Source organism: Phyllopteryx taeniolatus, chromosome 9, assembly GCF_024500385.1.
Source record: "Phyllopteryx taeniolatus isolate TA_2022b chromosome 9, UOR_Ptae_1.2, whole genome shotgun sequence".
NCBI classification, from domain to species: Eukaryota; Metazoa; Chordata; class Actinopteri; order Syngnathiformes; family Syngnathidae; genus Phyllopteryx; species Phyllopteryx taeniolatus.
In genome coordinates, this window is record NC_084510.1 from 5,763,609 (window position 1) to 5,791,256 (window position 27,648).

At 43.5% G+C, this 27,648-nt stretch overlaps 1 protein-coding gene across 4 annotated transcripts in view; it reads right to left on the minus strand.

Annotated features, from left to right (window-relative positions):
• The window catches only part of LOC133483989 (contactin-4-like), a 266,693-nt gene that overhangs the window by 199,534 nt on the left and 39,511 nt on the right, over positions 1–27,648 (minus strand). For all 4 annotated transcript variants that reach the window (XM_061785986.1, XM_061785985.1, XM_061785983.1 and 1 more), the window contains exon 3: positions 2,491–2,623. In XM_061785986.1, coding sequence (XP_061641970.1) covers positions 2,491–2,623 — 133 coding nt within the window. The remainder of the gene's footprint in view (positions 1–2,490; positions 2,624–27,648) is intronic.

Here is a 27,648-nt window from a genome sequence, read left to right on the forward strand (position 1 = left end):
CGAGAAGTTCCGACTAGATATAGTCGGACTCGCCTCCACGCACAGCTTGGTCTCTGGTACCAGTCCTCTCGAGAGGGGTTGGACTCTCTTCCACTCTGGAGTTGCCCACGGTGAGAGGCGCCGAGCAGGTGTGGGTATACTTATTGCTCCCCGGCTTGGCGCCTGTATGTTGGGGTTCACCCCAGTGGACGAGAGGGTAGCCTCCCTCGGCCTTCGGTTGGGGGGACGGATCCTGATTGTTGTTTGTGCCTATGCACCAAACAGCAGTTCAGACTACCCACCATTTTTGGAGTCCTTGGAGGGGGTGCTTGAGAGCGCTCCCGCTGGGGACTCCATCGTTATGCTGGGGGACTTCAATGCTCACGTGGGCAATGACAGTGAGACCTGGAAGGGCATGATTGGGAGGAACGGCCCCCCCGATCAGAACCGAGTGATGTTCTGTTATTGGACTTCTGTGCTCATCACGGATTGTCCATAACGAACACCATGTTCAAGCATAAGGGTGTCCACATGTGCACTTGGCACCAGGACACCCTAGGTCGCAGTTCGATGATCGACTTTGTGGTCGTGTCATCGGACTTGCGGCCGCATGTCTTGGACACTCAGGTAAAGAGAGGGCCGGAGCTGTCAACTGATCACCACCTGGTGGTGAGATGGCTCCGATGGTAGGGGAAGATGCCCGTCCGACGTGGCAGGCCCAAACGTATTGTGAGGGTCTGCTGGGAACGTCTGGCGTCCTAAAATGGATGGATGGATGGATGAATTTATGCATGTTTATCTTCACTGGAGTGTAGGGAATATTGTATTTAGGTGAATGTAAGTGTACAAAACAGAGAGTGTGTGGAGGTGTGTGTCTGCACACAAGGGCCAGGAATTTGGGGCCAAGTGAAAAAATATCATTTTGGGTGCCACCATTTCAATGCCACATATTTAAAATACAATTTTGCAGGGCCCCTGTCAGTCATATCAGTCAAAATAAATAAATAAATATAAAACACAAGTGAGCATTTTTGTGTCCACACTATTTTCAGTTTATTCATAGGCATACTTGAAGTCGGTATGTTATCCACTCTTAAGTAAATGAGATCCCAGATCAATTCAAAGCAATGAAAAAATCATTTATTTGGGTCCTGGAACAGCGTCACAACATATTATGAATATGTCGACCACTGTTAACTCCATTATTTAATAACTCTATTTACAGTGATTTATGCTGGAAAGCAGGCAACAACAGCAGCTCCACTTTAAGGCACATGCTTTATGTAATCATGGAACAAACTGAGTACACAGTTGCATAAATACCACACCATCTGGCTTATCAGGCTTTAAATGTTAGGCTGGCTATTCGTTTTGTTAAACCGGATGCGTTAATTTGTATTAATACCAAAAAAAAAAAAGACTAATGAAGCTTTTTTTTTCTGAAGTTCTGTTTGGAAATGTAATGATGAAAGACATACAGTACATATGGCGGCACGGTGGATGACTGGTTTGAGCGTCAGCCTCACAGTTCTGAGGACTGGGGTTCAAATCCCGGCCCCGCCTGTGTGGAGTTTACATGTTCTCCCCGTGCCTGCGCAGGTTTTCTCTGGGCACTCTGGTTTCCTCCCACATCCCAAAAACATGCATGGTAGGTTAATTGAAGACTCTAAATTGCCCGTAGGTGTGAATGTGAGTGCAAATAGTTGTTTATTTCTATGTGCCCTGCGATTGGCTGGTAACCAGTTCAGGGTGTACCCCGCCTCCTGCCCGATGATAGCTGGGATAGGCTCCAGCATTCCCACGACCCTTGTGAGGATAAGTGGCTCCGAAAATGGATGGATGGATGGATACAGTACATACATCATCAGCAGAATCTTTACAATGTTTCCATAGAAAAGATGAAAATTTTAGTGTAATTGTTTAATTACACAAATTTTTTCATTTGTTTTATTTGTAATTAAACGCGTGGAATTGCAACATGACGTTTCTCTGCCTCAGACAAATTAGTTGTGATTCTTATATACTGTATTATTGATATTATACATTTCTCAATGGCCAAGTCATGTTTTTTTTCACTTACTGAAGACAACAGTTAAGGCAGCAAGACCCACAGACAAGCAGCAACTGCAGTGAAGCTTTACAACGCATGTCTGAGGAAGAAACTCTGAATTTGCAGATATCCCTGAGCTGCAGACTTTCTGTGCAACCTCTTCAATTAAAGATGACAGTCTACAATTAAATTTTAAATGATTGTTGCTTTTCAAATCTATTGTGGCGGTGTAGTGAGGAAAATCATTAAACATTTCTGTACGTGACTGCATCACATGATGGCTTTTTTCAATACCTATTTGGGGGTCGTGCAGCATAGGGCTTCTGCATATCCAGGTCTCAGCTTTATGCATTAGCTCACAATAAACCCCCTTCCGACTTTGACAAATTAAACTTCTTTAAAAACAATCAAAGCTGCATGACAATAACTAAAAAAAAGTTAATAATACAGCAGTCACTTACCGATAGACTGGTGGTGGGCTTGCCTGAGCTTCACAACTGAATACGACCTCTCTGTTCTTCTCCAGAGATTCCACTGGGTACACGATGCTACCAGGTTGTTTGGTGAAGACTGGACTCTGCAGGACAGCGCTCACTAGAAGACAAAAATATATAAAAATCATCTTAATATAAATGCATATGTTTGTCACACGACAGTTATAAACACTTAAACTTTCAAGACCTATAAAATAGAGAGTTATTACTGTAGTTCTTTTATTTTCAGTGCAATCTTCAGAAAACAATCACTTGCCATTGAAGAACGCTGACCAAACCCCAGTTTATATTCTAGTAATCCATTAAAGAAACTGTGTTGGGATGGGAATCGAAAAACCGAGAAACAGTGAGAACCGGTTCCAAAGTTAACGATTCCATGGCATGCATGGAGCTACATGGAGTGACAAATAACTCATGAATATGCAAATCGCTTGGTTATCCCCCTCACTCACTCTCGTCCTATAGACTTTTAGAATTTACATAGTCAATCCCACCACACTTCTGTTGTACAGCCAGGTTCACGACCCTTGTCCTGCATGCTTCTGCTCCTGTCCTTGTCCTGTTCTATCTTGTCCTGTCCTTCCCTCACAGGGTGTATCACTACAGCCCCATGCAACACTCATATCTAATGTTTCACTGTTGTAGATATGTAATGATTTACTTTTCTCATCCTGTTCACAATTAGTGCTTTGCCTTTTGTCTTTGTTTCTCTCTCCCCACTAAAAACTTTGTTCTGTTCGACTGATCGATTCTGATTCTCAATAAACATCAACTATAACACTAAGAAACCACAGCGGCAACTTAAATACTCTACTGTGACACAGTAAAAGTGTTCTGGCATAAAAGGGATACAGATCCTCCATTCTGCTTGACCTAACAGCCGAACAGGACAAAAAAATAATAATAAAACATGGGGCCCGGCTAGGCATAGCCCTAAGCCCCTACCTATGGACTCACCACCTGTGGGAGGGGCCAATGGCGTCGGCTGCAGTGTGAGCTGGGCTCCGGTGGCCGAAGGCTGTGAATTTGGCGGTCCAATCCCTGGCTAAAGATGCTAGGTCTAGGCAAGTGGAACATGACCTCTATGGCAGAGAAAGAGCCTGAGCTGGTATGTATATATCCCTAATGTCGCCCAACATTGCTGCTTTCTGCTGTTTGGCTACTAGGTTGGAATGCTTGTTTCATGCTGTGTATTTGCACCGCCCCAGCTTTCTACAAGCTACAGCTAAATAAGATGCCGAGCCGCGGAGGCAAACACGGCTAAATACGATGCCGAGCTGCGGAGGCAAAAGAACGTGCGCATCGCATCCGTTGTCAACGCAGCAAGAGTCACTAATCATCGCCTCCATGACAGGAATTAAACTACATTTTGACAATTATCATTATCACAAATGAGGGAGTATAAGACGGGTGACAGATGGTGAGGGTGCCAGTTGCTAAGCTATCATGACCTAAAGTCTCAAAACACCAAAATAAGTGATTGTGTGGTACAGTACGGTTGTCACATTGGTCTGGCTGGAGCCAAGTTACAGCGCAGATTAGCCAACTCTGAAGAGCAGAATATTAGGAAAATTATTATGTCTCTTTTGGAGTAAATACTGAAATATACGATAACAGTAGACAGCTACAATACATAAACACAAGGGCTGGAAACCGGAAATGAATTAACACGTCACTGTTGTTGCGAGAAAATGGGCCTATGAATTTAAAAGTACTGTACACTGTATGAGATAACATTTATTAGTCCCACAATGGGGAATTTGCCTCATTCCAGTAGCAATAGTAGAAACAAGAAATACAAAAAGAGCATTCAAGACAAGACATTTGGCTTCAAATTCAAACAAATTGTTCTGGAAGTGAATTTCTATAGGTTGGCAGCTCTGCAGTCATAACCATAAATGCATTTTTCCTAATGACTGGCATAGTTTTATAATTAATAATTGACTGGGTTTGATTTATTTTTATATTTTATTTTATGTAAAGCACTTTGTGTTGCATTTTTTTGTATGAATTGCTTACAAATTCAGTTTTATAAGTTCTTTGGGTGTTTGAAATTTTTGGTTTTCGGCTTTGCGCTCAACAGTTCTTCGGTTTTGGGGGTATTAGGGGGTGCTGGAGAGGAGCGTCCATCAGGAAGTTGAATCTCAGATTCAGGAGCAGCATCGTGGTTTTTGTCCTAGCCATAAAACAGTGACCATCTCTACACCCTCAGTTAGGTTCTGCAGGGTGCATGGGAGTTCACTGCCTTCTGTACTTGGAGAATGTGTTTTGACCATTTCCCTTGGGGAGTCCTGTGGAAGGTGCCCCATGAGTATGGACGGGCAACAGACTGCTTAATACAGGCTGTTCAGTCCCTGTATGACCGGTGGCAGTGTTTGGTAAGTCGGATTTGTTTCCAGTGAGCGTTGGACCCCGCTAAGGCTGCCTTTTGTCACCGATTCTGTTCATTATCTTTATGGAAAGAATTTCTAGGCACACTGAGGCGTTGAGGGGGTCTGGTTTGGTGACCTCAGTATTGTGTCTCTGCCTTTTGCAGATGATATGGTTCTCATGGCTTCATCAAGGCATGATCTTCAACTCCTGCTAGAGCAGTTTGCAGCCAAGTGTGAAGCAGTTGGGATGAGTATAAGCACCTCCAAATCGATAGGTTGTAATCCTCAGCTGGAAACGGGTGGAGTGCCATACACAGACATGAATGGAAGCTTTACGGAAACGGGTGGAGTGCAATACACAGACATGAATGGAAGCTTTACTAGACATGCCAGCATCCTGTAGAAGCCAGACTAAGCGACATGCCTACGAGCAACAGACCAACAAGCGGGAAAAACATCCACGCTACTTCAACCACTATTAAATATGGGCACGATTGCACCGTATCCTAGCGAACAATTATTTTTGAGGATTTTAGATGTAAAAAGAAAGAAAAGGAACAGACTTTGTTGTGAAAATGATGAGTTGTACTTGCCAAGGTGAAAGGCAAAAGCAAAATTCACATGCATCCATCCATCCATTTTCTGAGCCGCTTGAACAGATGTTGCAAGAAACCTTCTTCTTATCACACAAGCGGGACTTTCAACATGTACTCTCCCACTAGATTCTTGTGGTAGAAAGTAGGTCACTGTCCCCCTCTCCACACTCACACACCCAACACATACGCACACACACACAAGTACCTCGATCAGGTTTCCCAGTGGACCACACACACTTGCGACAGGCTGATTCGTCCTTCTTTTTTTCCCTCACTGTAAAAACATTGCTCATTTGCATATACCTCCGAGGGGGAACAAAGTCAGCTCAAACCAACAGGTTAACACCACAGGGAATCTCAAATATAGTGAAAACTATGCAAGCGAACAAAAAAGCTTTGATTTATACATCCTTCACTTCACTGGCTTTGGGAGAATCTTGTTTTTAATTTCATTTTAATGCATTCCAGAAAACTTATTTATTCACGTTGATGCCTTTATATACAATGTACATTTACTCTGACAGGTGCTTCATTTATCATTTGAGGCTCATCCTGATCGAACACCTCCTGCTTATGAATGGAAATAATGTCCTAACTGAAAGCAAATAATTAGGTTAAAGAACAACAATCAACAAACAGGTAATTTGGCTGAGGTTGGAGATGGAGTCGGGAAGTCGAATCTCGGATTCAGGAGGAGCAGTGTGGTTTTTGTCCTGACAGTAGACCAGCTCTACACACTCACACACAAGCAAGTAGGCAATAAAAAAAGAACCCTAATGTCCTCAATTTGATTCATAGTTTTGTGCTGAAGCACAAATGTGACTTGTACACAAAAGGTCCAACCTCATAGCCGTTGGTGCTTTGTGTCTTCTGACTCTGAAATGGACAGAGAAAGTATTCCAGTGAGGTCTGAAAGGTTTTATTGTCATCCAGCAACCCTGAAGTCATCGTCTACGAACTGTAAGAGAGACATTGTTTGAGCATTGCTCTTAGTCTCACATTTTTTTGGACCAATAAGATGTCCCCTTTTAGAAGGGAAATTACCTATTAAAAATGAGCAGAACATGTAGAAAATGCCAGTTTCAAACTGTGTCATGAGCTAATACGTGGTGGGTGGAAACATCTCAAACACGTGTTTTATAATAAGTATTATTAGTAACACCAAAACCTAATTTTTCTATTCCTATTTATTCAATAATTTTTGTCTGTTTGGAAAAATAATGAGTCATCCGACACCAGTGTTCTTCTGCCAACATTATACTGCATGCTGTAAATTCACTGTGTATGGTAAGTGACCAGGCTGGAAATAAAAGCCTTACTGTATAAGACTATAGTGCCATCATGGAACCAAAGTTGTGGGCTGGCTTGTGGTTGTGAAGTTGGTTGCAGAGACATCCTGTGTTAATATATGAGGAGTCATGCTTGGAGAGAAATAAATCCATCCATCCATCCATTTTCTGAGCCGCTTCTCCTCACTAGGGTCGCGGGTGTGCTGGAACCTATCCCAGCTATCATCAGGCAGGAGGCGGGGTACACCCTTTACTGGTTGCCAGCCAATCGCAGGGCACATACAAACAACCATTCACACTCACAGGCAATTTAGAGTTGTCAATTAACCTACCATGCATGTTTTTGGGATGTGGGAGGAAACCGGAGTGCCCGTAGAAAACCCACGCAGGCACGGGGAGAACATGCAAACTCCACACAGGCGGGACCGGGGATTGAACCCCGCTTCTCAGAACTGTGAGGCAGACACTCTAACCAGTCGTCCACTGTGCCGCCCAGAAATAAATTATAATTATAATTTAATTATATATTGTTTCATTACTCGGCGGCACGGTGGACAACTGGTTAGCACATCTGCCTCACAGTTCTGGGGACCGGGCTTCAAATTCCGGCCCCACCTGTGTGGAGTTTGCATGTTCTCCCCGTGCCTGTGTGGGTTTTCTCTGGGTACTCCGGTTTCATCCCACATCCAAAAACATGCTTGGTAGGTTGATTGAAGACTCTAAATTGCCCCTAGGTGTGAACGTGAGTGCAAATGATTGTTTATTTTTATGTGCCCTGCGATTGGCTGGCGACCAGTTCAGGGTGTACCCTGCCCCTCGCCCGAAGATAGCTGGGATAGGCTGCGGCACGCCCGTGACCCTAGTGAGGATAAGCGGCACAGAAAATGGATGTATTGATGTTTCATCACCCTCTAATTACATTGCTTTCAAACATCACCATATTATTTTTCCTCTACCAAAAATTCCCCAGACAAATGCCAAACAGCTATACAAGTGTGAGCCCATATGATGCAACACCTCTGACGCCAAATGCCTAGCACATAACAACCAGGAGGAGACTTCAGCACAGGTGTGTTGCTGGTAAATAATACAGCAATATAGAGGAGCTTTTTTTTATGCTATAAATGCTTATGAATCCACCACAACAAGTAGTAGGAATACTACATTGTACTTCTGATGCATGTTGGTGTTACACGAAAAGTAAGGTGGAATTTATTAGGGCATAAGAAACATGGGAATGATAGGTTAGAACAGGATAGCACATGAGAGTAAAAGATTAGGCAATTACACATTTTGAATGTCACGGCCTGAATTCAAGGGCTGTTACTATCAAATATTGTTTAGTATGAATTATCCCATCAACTAATCCATCGAATAATCAAGGAATCACCCCGAAAACTTTTTTTTCTATTTTTTTTAACTACTAACATGCATTTTATTCTCATTTATGACGAGTGGACTTCTACTCTTTAACTGCATAAGATGGTACTCAGTGTATGGTATAAATGCAGTGTGCAGAATGTTGAATTTGTACAATGCGATTATAAGGTTTTGTTAATCATACCTAGATCAGACTACAGGATTTTACCCCCGACTTTGGCTCAGCCAATTTCTTAGATCGGGCCCGACATATTTAGGCATATGACAAAACATCTTGTAGTGTGACATAATCCACGACCAACGATTTGGCTCATGATAGCCCTATGACACCAAAATGAAAAGTCTTGCATTTGGATATCTTCTGTGTAGTGTGACATATCAAAGACAACTCTCCAACAGCGCACCTTGATGTTGACCAATAGGATTGCCTATTGAGACCGGCACTTCGGCCCCTGTGCTTGCCGTTGTCAACATACTTTGTCGCCGTTGTTAACATTTATTCATGCGCACAAACCAATGTTTACCGAAGCTTTAGAGCATGATTCGACAGAACGCTGGCATGTTTATGTACGTCCGTTAGTGCTAGCACTAGCTTGCTAGGCTGCATACCGTTTTGTTGCCTGCTTGCGAGGTGTACCGTATTAAAAATGTGTGAACATACCTGAAGCAATCCTTGAATGTATTGTGTGCCCGCTGCCCACACAATACGCGTTGTCGTCGTCGTCGCCATGGTAACAAGTGTATCCGGTCGTGTTGACGGCTGACACATTATATGGTTCCGCCTTTCCGACAGTGTTTGATTTTTCTTTGTTTTTAAATGCTTTTAATCATATAAAGCAAATTAAGTTACGTTGTGTATGAAATGTGCTATATAAAACAATTTGCTTTGCTTTGCTCTGTGGTCTGATCCAGGCATTACTCATAAAATATTACACAGCTTCCTATGTTCCGTCCCGAAACCTACGCTCGCAACATGCCTGTCTTTTGGTGACTCCAAGAGCCAGAAAGAAGTCTGGAGGCTCTACCTCAGTGGAAATGTTTAAATCTTAACTTAAGACTTATTTTTACACTTTCACATTGAGTTAAAATACACATAGGCGTGTTTCACGCCCGCTTGTCTTCTCTCTCCTATTCTGAGAGAGGGCTAGGTGATGATGACTGCATCTGAGGCTACTGCTGTATGGATTCTGCACAGAACAACAGGGACAAAATCTGGGGTGGACCACCTCCCCGGAGTCGTTGCTATGGAGGATTCTGCTCCGACCGACCAAGCCAAGTCCTGAGGCAGGCCCGTGTGGCGCTTTAAATGGACTCGTATGCCATCTTAATGAACAGCACCAGACTATGGGATAAATGTTACCCACTTGGCATCCATTGCAGCCTGGTCCATCCAGAAAGGGGGATCACCCATCTGCGGTCCCTTCTCAAGGTTTCTTTTTTCCCCAAATGGGATTTTGAGTTCTTCTTGCCCAATTGCAGGGTTTGTCATGATTGATGTTGTCAATTGTGGGCCTGTGAAGCCCTTTGAAACTCCTTTGTGATTAAGGCCTATACAAATAAACTTGACTTGAACAAGAGTTGAAGTGAATGAATGAAAGTACTTATTATTGTCTTTTTTACTCATTTAAGTCCGGTACTTGAGTGCACCAGAATTTTGTTGTATCATGGTTTGTACAATGACAGTCAAGAATCTTGAATCTTGAATAATCAGATGAAATTTGATTTTGCATTAAAATTTATTGCAAACATTTATTTTTATTTGAGAACCATTTATTAAGCAATTATTGTTGTTTATATTACATGCAAAATAAGACGTAAGTTTGTTAAAGTTACTAACACTATATTTACTATAAGTCACCATTTTCATATTAATTGATTTGTGCATCTGCAGCATCAACCGTTATTGTAGGCTATACAATAATAATAATACAGGCTCTATTGTTGTAGGTTCTTAGGATACAAGCACAGAAAAAGCTTTGTCATATTACTTTCGTTTCCCTAAAAAGAATTTTGTTACACCCTTTTGCATGATAATAATGCCACTTACACTCCCACTGGATCTCTGCTAATACCTATGTTAGACTTTTGCCCTAAATATCTTGACGTGTATTACGATACCAGCATATACCGTCTTCATTGTCAAATCAAGCACTGTTGGGAGAGCTGGAACCGAAAAACTTGTCAACGCTACTGCATACAACCGTTACCATGCTGTCCATTCTTCAATGAGAGCTTGAGATATAGTCACATACTTTTAATGCCGTTTGTATGTAAACATGCCGGCCGTTTCCAACAAAACATGTCAAATCAGCCATGATAGCAAATTGGTCCCATGACGGGGCTAAAATCATGTAGTGTGATCCAGGCATTAGTGATGTGTTGAAAATAGACTTTGGCTCTTGAAAATGTCTCTTTGGGCGGCTGTGGCTCAGTAGGTAAACGCGCTCTAACAACTGAGCCACAGCCGCCCAAATTAGTGAATCATTTTTTACTCCAATGAATTAATGATGGGGTGTACTGTTTTGAGGCTTGGTGATGTTTAGTAATAAGGGACCGGTTTTCAAGTGTTGCAGAATGCAGACAGGTTAGCCTAGCATTGCTACTTGCTAGCTTCGTCGAGCGATGCCTTAAGATTCATACAAGCAGCAGTGGGAAGTGATCTTAACATGATATACTGTATCTTGGCGCGTCTCCTCCTCATTTAACACCATACAGTACCTTCTAAATAGCAATGGTATATTAAATATGTTAATAAGTATTAAAAGAAATTTTAAAAACACGTTACCGTACAGTATCTGCTCGTCGACCTGGAGTGACTGGGCCAGCTCCACTTTTCAGTAATTACATAGGACCAAAGTATTGCAGTTACTTCCAGCATGTTTTCCCCTGTGTTCCTGATCCACGTCATTGCTGCCGCCAAGCCAGCCGCCTGTCCTCACCACTGCCTTCCACCTGTCCACGCACCGACTGCCAACCCACCTAGGACCACCATTGTTACCTTTCCTCAATAAACTGTTCATAATTTTACATCTGCATCCGCCTGCTCTTGGATCTAGCTACTCCCCATACGTGACAGAATACTTTGGCCATTATGGACCCAGCAACTCCGGAGGCACTGATGAACACACTCACTCTCCAAGGAGCTCACATAAGAAGACAAGAAAAGACTCTCCAAGAACTCATGGAATCCCTACACTCCCTCACACAACAAGTATCCCTCCTTTCCTCGACGATGCTATCCAAACGTCCACCTGTAAGTACGCCTTCTGAGCCCGCAGCCTCAGAGCCACCCTGCTTCCTGTACAAAGAACCTCATGTCCCGTCGCCCGAGCCCTACTCCGGGAACCTAGGTGCATGTAGCCAGTTTTTACTCAATTGCTCACTCGTTTTCAACCTTCAACCATACAGTTATCCCACCGAACAATCCAAAATAGCTTATGTCACTAACCTCCTCCGCGGCAAAGCAGCTAAATTGTTCGCTTCCTTATGGCAAACCTACTCCACTCATTCGATTCCTTTTCCAACAAACTCTGTGTGTTCAATCACCCAGTACAGGATAAAGAAGCCACCTGTCGTCTCCTCACGCTCACACAGGGCGCTAAATCAGCAGCAGAATATTCCATAGAGTTCCGGATATTGGCGGGTAAATGTTGGTGGGATGACGCCGCAGTTAGGGGGATTTTTTTCTAATGGCCTTTCCAAGCAGCTCAAGGATGAGCTAGCAGTCCAGTACGAGCCCTCCTCTCTCGAGGATCTCATCAGCCTTTCCATGCGTCTGGATAACAGACTGCGAGAGGGAACACAAGAGAGGGGGGTTCGCTCACGCCAAAGCCTTCACAACCGCCTCCCGCACCATCTTCCGCACTTCCATCTGTCCCCGTAGCCACCTAAGAGGCCATGCAAAGACACAGTTAGATCCACAGGAGCGTCAGCGTCGTATCACCCAGTGGCTGTGTATCTACTGCGGTCAATCCGGTCACTTTATTTCCTCGTGTCCCCTCCGGCCACAAGACCAGGCTCACCGCGACCCGAGAGCGTTGTGGTGAGCCAAACCTCCATTCCCTCAAGCTCTCCTTCACGCATTACCGTTCCCGCTTGCATTATAGTTTCTGCTCATAACAATCCCATCAATGCCCTGATTGATTCCGGTGCCGATGACAATTTCATTCATGAAGCCATAATTCGCCAGCTCCAAATCCCTCTCCAACCACTTCCATCCCCGAAGAAGGTCACAGCCCTGAATGGCCGAATCATCTCCCCCGTTACCCACCAAACTGTGCCATTCACCTTGCTTATTTCAGGAAATCACCGCCCCTGATACCCCATTAGTCCTTGGAATTCTCTGGCTCAAAAAACATAACTCCACTATAGACTGGACACACTTAGCCATCACCGGATGGAGCCCTCACTGCCACTCACACTCCTTGCTCTCAGCTATACCTCCCTCTGGTAAACCACCACCCTCTTCCACGCCCGTTGACCTTTGAAGAATAGCATGATCTCTCTCCAGTGTTTCGTAAAGACCTGGCCATTTCTCTACCCCTCACCGCCCGTATGACTGTGCAATTAATCTGCTGCCAGGGGCCCCTCTTCCCTCCAGCTGTCTCTACAACCTTTCCCGACCTGAGAAAATGGCAATGGAGGACGATATCCACAACTCTCTGGCTTCCGGACTCATTCGACCTTCCTCTTCTCCAGTTGAGGCCGCCTTCTCTTTTGTTGAAAAGAAAGACACCACTTTCCGGTCATGTATCGACTACTGTGGTCTCAATGATATCACCGTGAAGAATAAATCTCTGCTTCCCCTCATCGACCCCTCGTTTGAACCCCTCTGTGATGCGCAGGTATTCTCCAAATTGGATCTACGAAACGCCTACCATCTCATCCGTATCTGAGAGGGGGACGAATGGAAGACCGCCTTCAATACCCCTCTCGGACACTTCGAGTGTCTGGTCATGCCATGGTCATGCCATTCGGTTTAACCAACGCCCCTGCAGTTTTCCAAACATTTATTACTGACGTCCTCCGTGACATGCTCAACCGGTTCGTGTTTGTATACCTGAGTGACATCCTCATTTTCTACCGCTCCCCCGAAGAACACCACATCCATGTACACCAAGTCATTCACCATCTCCTTGAAGACCGTCTGTATGTTAAACCTGAAAAGTGCGAATTCCACCTCTCCTCCATACACTCTCCAGAGGACAATTACAACCCGACCCTGCCAAGATCCAAGCAGTTGTTAACTGGCCCACTCCCACCACCCACAAAGAACTGCAACATTTCCTTGGATTCGCCAATTTCTACCGTCGATTCATCCGTAATTACAGCTAGGTCGCAATTCTCCTCACTAGCCTCACATCCACCAGCTCCCTCTTTCAATGGACCCCGGCAGCATCCCAAGCATTCAGTCAACTCAAGACGCTGTTCACCAGTGCGCCCATTCTTCGCCACCCCGACCACTCCCTCCAGTTTGTGGTCGAGGTTGACGCCTCGGACACGGGGGCAGGGGCTGGGCCTCCACCTCTGCTAGCTGGGCCTCCACCATTGCCGGCTGGGTCTCCACCACTGTTAGCTGGGCCTCCACTTCTGCGAGCTGGGCCTCCACCACTGCTAGCTGGGCTTCCGCCTCTGCTGGTTGTGTCATGGTCTGTGTTTTGGTTTGGGTTGTGTTTCGTTTTGTTCCATGTTTTCCTGTGTTCCATGTTTGTCGTGTGCTCATTAGGTTGTTGTGTCCACCTGGTCTCGTCTACTTTGTGTCGACCAATCAGCTCTCTCCAGCCACTCGTGTCTTGTCCAGGTGTTCCTCGTTGTCTCGTCAATTTGTTTGTATTTAGTTTCCTGGTTTCTTTCAGTTCTTGTCGGTTCATTGTCAGCTGCGGCAGGCTCCCGTTCCTGCTCCTCGGCAGCTGCGCCAGGCTCCCGTTCCTGCTCCTCGGCAGCTACGCCAGGCTCCCGTTCCGGCTCCTCGGCAGCTGCGCCAGGCTCCCGTTCCGGCTCCTCGGCAGCTGCGCCAGGCTCCCGCTCCGGCGGCGCTCGTCCAGCGGCCGCCACCCGTCCTTGCTCCGGCGGCGCTCGTCCAGCGGCCGCCACCCGACCCCGTTCCGGCGGCGCTCGTCCAGCGGCCGCCACCCGACCCCGCTCCGGCGGCGCTCGTCCAGCGGCCGCCACCCGACCCCGCCCCGGCGGCGTTCGTCCAGCGGCCGCCACCGGACCCCGCTCCGGCGGCGTTCGTCCAGCGGCCACCACCCTACACTATTGTCTGGTCCCTGCATTACCATTGGGTTCGGCACCGTGGCCGTCCGCCTGAATGGCCCTGTAAAGACCCTGGTGCTTGGCGTCCTGGACGACCTCCTGAACCGCTCAGCCTCACCTCGGGTGGCCTGGATGGCCACCAGGCTGACCAATCAGCTCTCTCCAGCCACTCGTGTCTTGTCCAGGTGTTCCTCGTTGTTTCGTCAATTTGTTTGTATTTAGTTCCCTGGTTTCTTTCAGTTCTTGTCAGTTCATTGTCGTTGTCACATGTCTTGCCATGTCATATTCGCCAGTTGTTTTTATCATTGTGATTAAATATTATTATTTTGAGATTCCCGCACTCCTGCCTTGCCTCCCTGCTTCCCTGCAATTGGGTCCACCATGTTCTTGCCTTGCATTCCTCGCCTTCGCCCTAACCACGTACGTGACAGGTTGGGCCTCTGCTGGCTGGGCCTCCGCCTCTGCTAGCTGTACCTCCACCAGTGCCGGCTGGGCCTCCACCACTGCCGGCTGGGCCTCCACCTCTGCCGGCTGGGCCTCCACCTCTGCCAGCTGGGCCTCCACCACTGCCGGCTGGGCTTCCACCTCTGCTGGCTGATGCGGAAGCTGGCAGCGTAAAGCTATATGCATACATTGCCAATAAAAGAAACAGGGGGCTGCCAAACCAGGCAATACTAAAGCACCGGAAACGCAGGGTGTTACAAACCGTTAATAACTCTAAATTAATATGGGACTCAACACGTAAACCAAAAGGCATTCTTTGTGCACACTTAAATATACGAAGCATTTTAACAAAAAGTGATCAGGTCAATCACCTTCTCACTGACTCAAATATTAAATTCCTCTGCCTATCTGAGACATGGCTCCATGAATCTTTGCCCTCAGCAATACTATCTGTACCTGGTTATAAAATGTTTAAAAGCGACCGACAGGGTTCTAAGGGAGGAGGTGTTATGATTTATGCCAAGGACACTTTTAATTGTAATGAAATACATGTTACAGATGAGAATGGATTAGAATTTCTTGGACTAACTGTTTCTTTGTCACAGCAAATGTCTTTTATTCTTGTAGTTATTTATAGGCCTCCCTCATCAAATGCAGCTTTTTATGAAAAGCTGGAAATTTTACTGAAACAACTCAATCTTACAAAAGAGGTGATAATAATGGGTGACCTAAATGTTAATTGGGAAGTTAACAAAGTTAGGAAAAAATTGAAAAGGGTTATGGATGATATGGATATGACTCAGGTAATTAATGGCCCTACAAGAATTACAAACTCCACGAACTCAGATTGATCTAGCTTTTACTAATAGGCCAGAAAGGATCTTGAAGCCATACAATATGCTCACAGGATTGTCTGTTCACAATCTTATAATGGTCACAAGAAAATTAAATAAAAAGCGCTTCAAACCCTTGGCCACCACTGAATCCAATAGGATACCAAAATATGAACGACAAAATTTCCAAGATTCTATCCAAGAAGTAAACTGGGATGTATTACTCGCTGATAAAAATTTAGATGAGGATTGTTCTAAATTTGCCAACAAAATAAAAAAAATTATTAGACAATTTACACGGATAATTAAACTAAAAGCTAGAAAGAATGGCCTTCCTTGGTTAAACACATTTATTCTGAAACTGATGAAAGAACGCGATCATTCCTTGAAGTTGTCGGTCAAATCAGGATACAATAGACACCACTTTATTTCACTGAGAAATAGGGTAGTGAAAGAAATAAGAAAATCTAAAGCTGACTTTTTCATTACTGCTTTGAATAGTGCGAAGGGAAATTAAAAAATAACCTGGAATTATATTCAAAAACTATTGGGTGATACACAAAATAACAAAACAAAACTAATGCAAATTAAATTAAATGGAAACATCCTGACGGAACCTCAAGTGAAGGCTGATGCTTTTAACAACTACTTCATTGAATCTGTGTCAGAAATCTGTTTGTTTGCAGTAAAACAAAGGAAGGAATACCCTGCATTGTCTGCAACGCAGTTCTTTACTATTACAAATATTACTGAGACCAAAGTTATCGATTTAATACATTCACTCAAACCATCTAAGACAAAGGATATTTTTGGAATGGACACGAACATGCTCAAAGATCTAGGTTCAACTCTTGCTACTCCTATTGCCTCAATCATTAATCTTTCAATTTCATCTGGTCACTTTCCAAAGGCCTGGAAATCTGCTATTGTTACCCCTGTCTTTAAATCCGGTGACTCAACTTCTCTGAATAACTGCCGACCTATAAGCATTCTTCCGGCCATTTCCAAAGTTGCAGAAAAATGGGTGTCAGAGCAGATTGTCCATTATTTAAACAGCAGCTCCCCCTCTCTCTATGCCATGCAGTTTGGTTTCAGATCCAAGCATTCCACTGAAATGGCTACATGCCTCTTCATTGAGAAAATAAAATCTTCTCTCGACAAGGGTGGAGTTGTAGGGGCGGTGTTCTTGGACCTCAGGAAAGCTTTCGATACAGTAAATCACTCTGTTCTTCTTACCAAGCTCTCAAAATTTAACTTCTCTCGCAAAGCTGTGAGCTGGATTGAATCATATCTGCATGGCCGAACACAATCTGTATCAGTTAACAACTGCAGATCAGAGTTTCTTAGGCTAACCTCTGGAGTCCCTCAGGGATCAATATTAGGCCCCCTTTTATTTAGTCTTTATATCAACGATTTGCCCACTGTTTGTGCTGAAGCAGAGTGCGTAATGTATGCAGACGACACGGTTTTCTTTGTTCATGGTCGCTCCAAAGATACTGTTGCTGCTAAACTCACTAATACAATGTCCTGTGTCACAACTTGGTTGCAGGAGTGCTGTCTACAGCTAAACGTTTCTAAAACTGTAGGCATGTATTTCACTAAAACAAATAGAGCATCACCTGACCCCGACACACTTGTTAATGGAGAAAAAATGCAAATTGTAGGCCAATACAAATATCTTGGGTTAATAATAGATTCACAGCTTTCCTTTAAAGTCCATATTGACAAATTGTGTAAAAATATCAAATTAAACCTCGCAAATTTTCGTGCAATTCGAAATGAAATGTCAACTGAAGCCGCAAAAAATTACTTACATTCAATGATTCTTAGTCACTTTAACTATTGCATAACCAGTTGGTCCCAGGCTGGTCAGAATGCAAAAAAAACATTGGAAGTTTTGTACAAACAAGTAATTAAAGTGATGGATAAAAAACCAAGGCACTATCATCACTGTGCAATTTTTAAAAAATACAGTCTTTTAAACTGGGACAGTCTTCACATATTTGCAGATTTAAATTTGATTTATAAAGTACTGCATGATTTGGCTCCAGCTCCTCTGGCTGAGTTCATCAGCCAAAGAAACAGCTCTGAGTGTGTCACTCGAGGCTCTGTCAGAGGTGACTGTCTCATTCCTCTGTGCAGGAGCACTTTCAGTAAGTCAGCCTGGTCAGTGAGGAGCGCTGGTGAGTGGAACTCAGTACCTGAGGAGGTTAAACTGCTTACAACATACAAGGCCTTCACAAAAAAACTGAAAATGTGGCTAGTTAACACCTATAGCTGCCAACACTAAAAGACAAGTATGTTACGTTATGTTTTTTTTTTTTGTTATGATCAAATGATTTGTGGTTTTATTCTCTCTTAATAGTATAGTAAGTATTTGATTATGTATCCTGTATTATATTGTCTTGTAGATGTATTTTACTGCTTTTTTACATCATGGCCAGGGGACTACAGATGAAAACTAGCCTTCTGGCTAATTCTGGCTTTTTTAACCATGTGTATTTCATGTGTTTTATGAAATTGCATTGTCCCCTTTCAAATAAACTGATTAAAAAAAAACAAAAAAAACCATACAAACAAACAACCATTCGCACTCACAGTCACACCTACGGGTAATTTAGAGTCTCCAATTAATGCATGTTTTGGGATGTGGGAGGAAACCGGAGTGCCCGGAGAAAACCCACGCAGGCATGGGGAGAGCATGCAAACTCCACACAGGCAGGGCCGGGGATTGACCCGCGTCCTCAGAACTGTGAGGCTGACGCTCTAACCAGTCGGCCACCGTGCCGCCGTTTGGGCAGACAGTGCCAGACAAATACTACAATACATGAAAGCTGTTGTCTAAATGTAAACAAGAGTAGCGTGCCGTTGCCTTAATGGTAATGACACCCTTTACAACATGGCCGCCACGTACGCACGACAATCAGCGGGTCAGGCTTATCTAGTTTGAATACCTATGTCCGGGAACCCCAATGGAAGACGTTGTGTGAGGTCATGTGACTTTCTTGTAATGTTTGATTGGTAAACTAGACTTACACGTCACTAGCGCTTAAATTGGATTGACAGCACCCGATTGGGAAGTTGAAGTCGGAGTCGCACGAAATAGTTGATGAATAAGTGACATTTAGATCATTGTAACGTGTAAAAGTACCGTTACTTATTAACAGCAGAACCGGCGGAGGTTTTTTTCTGGTCTCGTCAACTCCTGTGACTTTGAGCGCACAGGTGGAACCTCAGGCCGCGTATTAGTGCGCCCTGGAGTAATATTCACAATTACATCTGTGTGTAAATGGTGGATGTGTGGAATGGCTCTCGCTGCCAGTGTTAAATTTAAGGAGTACGAAACAGCCTATGACGAACCCCCCACCCCCAAAACAAAATTATCGGATCTTCACGATTCACGTAAATGGCCTATTTTGAGTTCAAAACGGCGAATTTCGTCGAAAGGCGGCTAATTTGCATGTACGTGTACAGCGTGTGCTGTTTGTGCTCACACACAATAACAAGGTAGTTTCGACAGATTTTATTCCAAGCAGACATGAATAAAACATGTTTTGATATGCATATAAAAGGGAAGTGTTGACAAAGCAAAACAAATGCAAACAAAGATGTAGGACCAGTGAAAAAGCCTCTCTCTTGAACCTGCTCTGAATCCCTAACACTGCCAATTAGCCAGGGCTCATCTGGAAGGCCATCTGGGGATCTCTTTTACCCCCCACTCTCCTCGACATAATTGCCTCTCCTGAGGAAGAACGAGCACCTTGAGATGTCGGGACATGCTCTTCAATTTTAGGAACGAAAGCTGAGCTCTTACTAATGCTGCCATCAAAAAGAGTTCACTCCTAATGAATCCATTAATAAGATGGGGAAAACTGGTTAAATGCTGAAGAGTCAAATAATACAATAGGTATAATTCTATGGTGTTGTTTAATGAGTTTACATGGTATTTGACAGCACGGGCATTCCTTATCTTTCGGATGCACCAACATACGACATTTCAAAGTTCTGATGAAACAATGAACTAGTTTGCACAGGAATAATACATCACATGGCACAAAAGGTGACACTCAGTTACCACAGTTTTTTTCATTTGATTGTTTTATATTTATGGTCCTAATATAGTATTTTTAATTTAAAAACATGCAAATAATGTTGTTTTCCCCTGATTATTTACAAAACATTTTATATAGAAAACAATTAAATTTATAATTGATCAATACAATTACACACAGAAAAACTATATAATTATCTAGTGGAAAAATATTGGGGAGTACAACCAGTTTTGAAGGAACGTACACTGTTATGTACATTGTAATGCAGTGTAAATGCAGTGTAATGTACAGTTTTGTTTACATCCATGCTCCTCTTGCAATGCTGTGCAGGAGCATTTCCGGGTGATGTGTTGCTGCAGTTGCATTAGCATTCATTCATTTTTCATACAATCCTAGTGTAGCACTTCTAAAATCACTCATCACACAAAAACACAGGACCTCATTCTATCTTGGAGTGCATGTGTGACAGGGGTCATCTGTCCTGCCTGAGGCTTGAACCTACAATACCACCATCCCCTGGGTAGAGAGTCGCATGTGTTAACCAGCAGGCTAAAAGCCTGTGCTGACACTACTCTTAAGGTTCTCGAAGAGTGAAGTTTGGACTGATGTACTTCTAACCAGCGCGAGCTGGCATCTATTACAAATGCACACTGCACAGACTCTTGTTTATTGAACTCAACTCACAAGAGACCAGTGTAACAGTAACCGTCACCGCTTTGTCATGTCCTCTATTTACGCTCAATCCAACTGTTACACGAATGTAACAGATGGATTAAATGTGCGGTGATTGGTCACACCAAGAGAGTGAGACACAAAGATGACGTAATAGAAAGGCGACTTCTGTTATGTTACCGTCTTGGACGCTACATCAGTGAAGCCACAAAGACAACATAATACCCCCCACATCAAAATAAATATATAAATGATAAAGGGTTTTAAGACTGCCACACACCGAGTGATGCGGCCGAACCCGACTGAACTGTTGCGTAGTATACGGGGTTCTGCAACTATTTTCATGAGTGCCCAGTTATTCGATCACTGATTTGCCGCAATTAAAAATTTGTATCACCGGTGCAGGGCGTCGCAACGTTGCAAATTACAGCCAATCAAAATGCACATAAGCTTTCGCTCACGCTAAAGAAATATTTCCAGATTTTATGCCAGCGAGAGACAGAATGGCTGCCGCACCGCCTCCAAGCCATGCAAAAGCAATATATAAAGTATCAAATATTGTGTCTTCCAACACTACTTAACTATCCATCCATCCATTTTCTGAGCCGCTTCTCCTCACTAGGGTCGCGGGTGTGCTGGAGCCTATCCCAGCTGTCATCGGGCAGGAGGCAGGGTACACCCTGAACTGGTTGACAGCCAATCGCAGGGCACATACAAACAAATAACCATTCGCACTCACAGTCACACCTACGGGCAATTTTAGAGTTTACTACTTAACTATATTAATAATTTATAATGTTCCTGTGGATGAAATATGGAAGCTTGTGGGCTGAATGTACCTGAACAGTACGTACCACGCTCATTGTGCGGGCGTGAGTTGTCAACCATCATTTTTTTACAACGGTCCGCTCCAATCGGGTTCGCATCATGCAGGGTGCGGCAGGCCTCAATTGAATGGTAGATGTTTTTATATTGCACTAAGATATATATCATTATATCGCACATGTTGGAAGTATTCTCCCTTTTATGAAATTAAAGCTTTGCAAGTGCTGCAAGTAACGCCGGTATCATCTTTTCACAAATGTTACTGCCTTGACACCATGTTGGAGTTCAGATCCAAAATAGAGTACACTTCTTGCGCGTGATGGTCATCACACATGTGCGATGTAAAATTATTCGAGAAGCAGAATAAAAAGTTAATAGAGTGCATTATACATAGGTATAAGGAAAACGAAAACATAATTTCACATTGTATAAATGTATACCAGTACCTTGGGGTCGTGAGGAAGTTGTACTTTCATTCCAATATGTAATCTCTAATGTTAAAAATATACATACATTTTCGCCCTTCACCCAACAATCACAGCCTTATCACAGGCCCATATTGATATAAAATCCGTAAAACCCAAGATATTTGGGATTTCATTCTGATACTTTCAGAGGTTGAAGTGGGGATAATTAGAGATGCCACATACATTTTGGCGGTGATGGGTCACGGTTTTGTGACATCAAGCATTAAGCTTTTGTCTATGGAGCGGAAAATGCTTAACATCCATGAAATAAAAATTCTTGGGAATTTTGTGGTGATATTTTCAGAGGTTGAAGTGGGCATTGGGAAAGCTCTCCACCTAAATTTTGGTGACGATTGGTCTCATTTTTGTGACATTAAGCAACATTAAGCCTTTTCTACAGTAAGCACATATGTGGATGAAAACGCTTGAAAATTAAAAATATTAGGGATTTTATTCTGATATTTTCAGATGGGAACGTGATTGGTCACAGTTCTGTGGCATTAGGCAAAGTTAAGCTTTTTTTACATTAAGTGTGGCCTTTTCAACACGGGGATAAAAAAACATTATCTCAGCGCATGCATACAGAACAGAACATTTCTTTGAAAAACCTAATAAAATATGGATAATACTTCATATTTTGAGCATATGGATAGCAGCAATTCGATGGTGCACATTAAACATAGGTAGAAGGGTTTTCATGATTTTTGGGGTTGATTTTGGGTGTGCGCATTATACTAGACAACATATTAGACATGAAAAATTAGGTAGTTTTCCATTTCCATCCCTAACTGTACTTACTATTTACATTCTGAACTTAATCAAAGAAGAGAGATGGACCAGTTTGCGGGTGTTATTGTCCAAAGCTTTGCAGGGCTTGGGGCCATGGTGTCTGACCAGCTGGCAGCATGGCTTAGGTGGCCTGACGCTGGCAGGCTCACTAATGGGCTGCTCACCCGGTGGAATGACAGAGGTCAGTGTCCATCCTGTCAATGTAAAATGGCCTGAAGAGATCAGGGCACTGCCATGAGAAGAGACCTTGACATATCAAACCATCTGACATGCACATCGTTCTAAGAAATGCCCTTCATGGGCAGTGGGTATGATGATGCAGACACATCATGAGTGCATCATTTTAGATAACACTTCTTGCCAAACTCAGCAGCACTGCTGTTGTGAGAGGCTACACACACATATTGTATGTCCACATTCTAACAAGATCATCATCATCATTATTTAAATTAACTTCATTAATTTATCATCTGTGAAGTTTTCCTCCATCTCTCTGACAGCATTGGCTTTTCTATATTATATATATATATGTTTTATATACGCTATTTCTGCAATATGGAAGAGGTTGCAGATGTCCAACAGTAAACACAGATAGAAAAGAAATAATAATACTATTACATTCACAGCAAAAGGGAATATACTCAGTTAAATTGAAATTTGTTCAGGGTGGGGAGGGGCAGGGGAGGGGGGAGTGCAAAGCCCATGCTGTACGCTTTTTTTCCCAAGGTTTGGAACGCATTGATGGTGAGCTAGTTATTTGGAAGGATTTAAAAACTAAATAACTTATTACTGATTTCCACAGAATTTGGAAAGGCAGTTTCTTCTAGAAACAAAAACTTCAAAGCGATCAGATGATGCTAATCATGGACTCAGCACCCCTCCTTTGACGCATGGAACCATGTCAAATGCTCATTTAATGACAGCCTGCTGGTAATAATACATTGTAACTATACTATACCCAAAAGCCGAGCTACAATAACTTCTAAACAGTATTAGCAATAAATATATGAATAAATGCACCTCGTACATATGACTAATTTGACTGTATGACAGGAGATGACAGTTACATTATTTAATGGTTATTTTCATTCATTCATTCATTTTACGTACAGCTTATCCTCACTAGGGTCGCAGGCTGCTGGAGCCTATCCCAGCTATCGTCGGGTGAGAGGCGGGATACACCCTGAACCGGTCGCCAGCCAATCGCAGGGCCCATAAAAACAAACAACCATTCGCACTCAAAGTCACACCCACGGGCAATTTAGAGTCTTCAATCAACCTACCACGCATGTTTTTGGGATGTGGGAGGAAACCGGGGTGCCCGGAGAAAACCCACCCAGGCATGGGGAGAACATGCAAACTCCACACAGGCGGGGCCGGGATTTGAATCCCAGTCCTCAGAACTGAGAGGCAGATGTGCTAACCAGTTGGCCTCGCTGCCGCCCTTCTGAATATCAATATTTAAATTATAATTTTATATTTCGATATGGATTACTTAAAATTTTCAAAGTACAAATGACTAATTTGACTGTATGACAGGATGCGACAGTTACAGTATCTAATGGTTATTTTCATTCATTCATTTTCGGTACCGCTTATCCTCATTGATGTGCAGTGTTGTGTTGGTGCCAAACATACCTTTTGGAGTTACGGCCAAAAACTTCAACCATGGTTTCATCGAACGATAAAACATTTTCCCACACGCATTTGGGAGATTTCAAGTGTTTTTTTTTTTTTTTTGTAAGATAAGGCTTATTTATGTCTTGCCACCCTAACCCATAGCCCAGACATATGAAGATGACGGGAGATTGTTGTAACATTTACTTAAATATGTACATGTACTTAGCAGTTACCCAAACCATTTTTCTTTTTATCGATTTTGGAGGGACGGCTAGTCCTTGGTAATGTCACTATTGTGCCATATTAGTTCCACTTGATAATGGCAGTCTTCACTGTGTATGGTATATTTAATGCCTTGGAAATTCTTCCTCGCTTGACTAATGCCTTTTGAAGAATGAGATTAAATACTTTGGAACCTTTTTGTGGTCCATGGCTTGTGCTGTAAGATGTGACAACACAATGTCAGGAGCCTACTAAAAATGCCAAACTTTATTTGAGGTTAAGCAGATGCATGCAAAATGGTAGGTGGCACGGTGACTGACTGGTTAGCACATCGGCCTCACAGTTCTCCCCATTCCTGCGTGGGTTTTCTGCGGGTACTCCGGTTTCCTCCCACATCCCAAAAGGTAGGTTGATTGAAGACTCTAAATTGCCCTTTGGTGTGAATGTGAGTGTGATTGGTTGTTTATTTTTATGTGCCCTGCGATTGGCTGGCGACCAGTTCAGAGTGTACCCCACCTCTCGCCCGAAGATAGCTGGGATAGGCTTCAGCATGCCCATGACCCGAGTGAGAAGCGGTACAGACAATGTATGGATGGATGGATGTAAAATGGTGGCAGGTATGTGCTGACTCCCATTTAACATGAGTTTGAAAGTCATTGGTTAATTCTGAGCACACCTACAACTCCAGTTATAATAGGATGTGAACACTTGTGCAATGACATAATCTGTATTTATTTTTACTTACCCTATGTAAAAATACAAATGAAAGAAAATCCAATTGAGTTGTACAGACTAAATATCGATCACATTATTGGTAAAAACTTTCTCATTCTCATTTTTTTGACATCGCAAATTCCTGGCATTTCCACTGTACTGGTGTGTAGATTTTTTTAATGTCCTGTGTAATGTAATAAGATGCTGATTACTATCTGTTACATAAAGAGGGGATTAAAACATCAGATCAGTGTGTCACGATCTGTGCCCTGCAGTTCATCCTTTGGAGCTTGGGTGGCGCTTTGCTCCTTGCCTCTCTCTCCCCAGTAGGCAGCATCCTCTTCGCCGCGCCCCGTCTTCAATGAGCACTCATCACTTCCTGCATACAAGCCTGTCAGTTCCGGGAAGCCGTCGCCTGAGTATTGACACTTGATTGTGACACACCGGCCGACTCTTGTACCTCCAGGTTTTTGTTGTATGTAAGTTACTATCCGATGACCCGCATCTGTACTCACCCGATTGTGTTCTTCGTCTCCGGTGCTCCTTCTGTGCCCCCCACCTCGCTGTCTGCTCCAGCCACTCCGCCAAGCTCTTCCACCGACTCATGCTCCCGCTACCTGTTCGTTCCTTGTTCTGACGGTCCACCATCACACCTTGGATATCCTTACCCCTGAGCCAATTCCTAATAAATCATTATCATCTACTCCCTCCGCCTCAGTCTGCTTTTGGGTCCAATCCAATACAATATAATCCCGAATCGTGCGACAGTGGTTGCGAAAACAAGGCTCATTGCCACATGACTAATTGGATAAGTGAAGTGCACCCACTTCTGGCCACTGTGGAATATACAGAGTCATTTTATATAATTGTGCATGCCTATAAAAGCAAAAACTTAACTGAGAAAAAAAATAAATAAATCACATTATTTCAAGGGCACACTTTGAATGGTGAACTTCCTGATGAGATTTCTCCTTTGTATGTATATGTTATTGTTATTAAGGTAAAACTACTATCCATCCATCCATTTTCCAAGCCGCTTATCCTCACAAGGGTCATGGGAGTGCTGGAGCCTATCCCAGCTATCTTCGGGCAGGAGGCTGTGTACACCCTGAACTGGTTGCCAGCCAATTGCACACATAAACAAACAACCATTCGCACTCACATCTAGGGGCAATTTAGAGACTTCAATTAACCTACCATGGGATGTGGGAGGAAGCCGGAGTACCCAGAGAAAACCCACGCATGCAAACCATTCACACTCACAGGCAATTTAGAGTTGTCAATTAACCTACTATGCATGTTTTTGGGATGTGGGAGGAAACCGGAGTGCCCGGAGAAAACCCACGCAGGCACGGGGAGAACATGCAAACTCCACACAGGCGGGACCGGGGATAGAACCCCGGTCCTCAGAATTGTGAGGCAGAAGCTCTAACCAGTCATCCACCGTGCACTGTAAAATGACTAATTCAGTTAAATTAATATCACAAAGAGAGAGGGTCTTAAACTACATTTGCAGTGTCACCCCATTCAACCTTTTACATAATGATACTAATTACATTCATTGATCAAACACCTGTTTTCAATTTGGACGTTCAGCTCCTTTTTAGAGAAGTTTTACTAAAAGTACGGAAACAATAAACATTTAAGCGTCAGCCTCACAGTTGTGAGGACTGGGGTTCAATCCCCGGCCCCGCCTGTGTGGAGTTTGCATGTTCTCCCCGTGCCTGCGTGGGTTTTCTCCGGTCACTCCGGTTTCCTCCCACATCCCAAAAACATTCATGAATTGGAGATTCTAAATTGCCCGTAGGTGTGAATGTGAGTGCGAATGGTTGTTTGTTTGTATGTCCCCTGTGATTGGCTGGCAACCAGTTCTGGGTGTACCCCGCCTCCTGCCCGATGATAGCTGGGATAGGCTCCAGCACGCCCGCGACCCTAGTGAGGAGAAGCGGCTCAGAAAATGGATGGATGGATGGATTAATGAGAGGCATATGGTGTCATGGGAGAAAAGTTAACACACTGATGATATCGCATCAGGAGCAATTGGAGGTTCAACATCTTGCTGAAGGATACTTGGAGACAACCACTTTACGAACTGAGTCAAATTACCTCCATTAGCTTCAGGAGTTACATCCACAACTTGAGTTTTTGGCTATTTCACTGTCTACGTTTATATTGGAATCTTGGGCAAATGATTTAATAAGTGTTCCATGCTGTTCAGTCTTGATTTAAGAGTGTACCTATTTATTATCCTTTATTATAAGTAGGCCTGCACCAATACCAATATTGGTATTGGCGCTGATACTGATACTGGTACTCATAAAACAATCCTAATTCTTCACCACAGACATATACTTTCCGTGTAGGAATGATGTCAGTCGTGTGGAGAAAGGCGATTGCAGATTATGCTCTGCAAAATGGTTGATAAACTCCGCTCGGACAGTGACCATGCTCCTGTCACAAAGCTGCGACCAGTGTTGCCACAGTTAGCTTGAAAAAGTAACTTAGTTACTTTGCTGATTACTTGGTTTCAAAAGTAACTGAATGAGAAAAAGTGACTTTTTAGTTACTTTCGGCAGCTGCCATGTGGCAGGAATA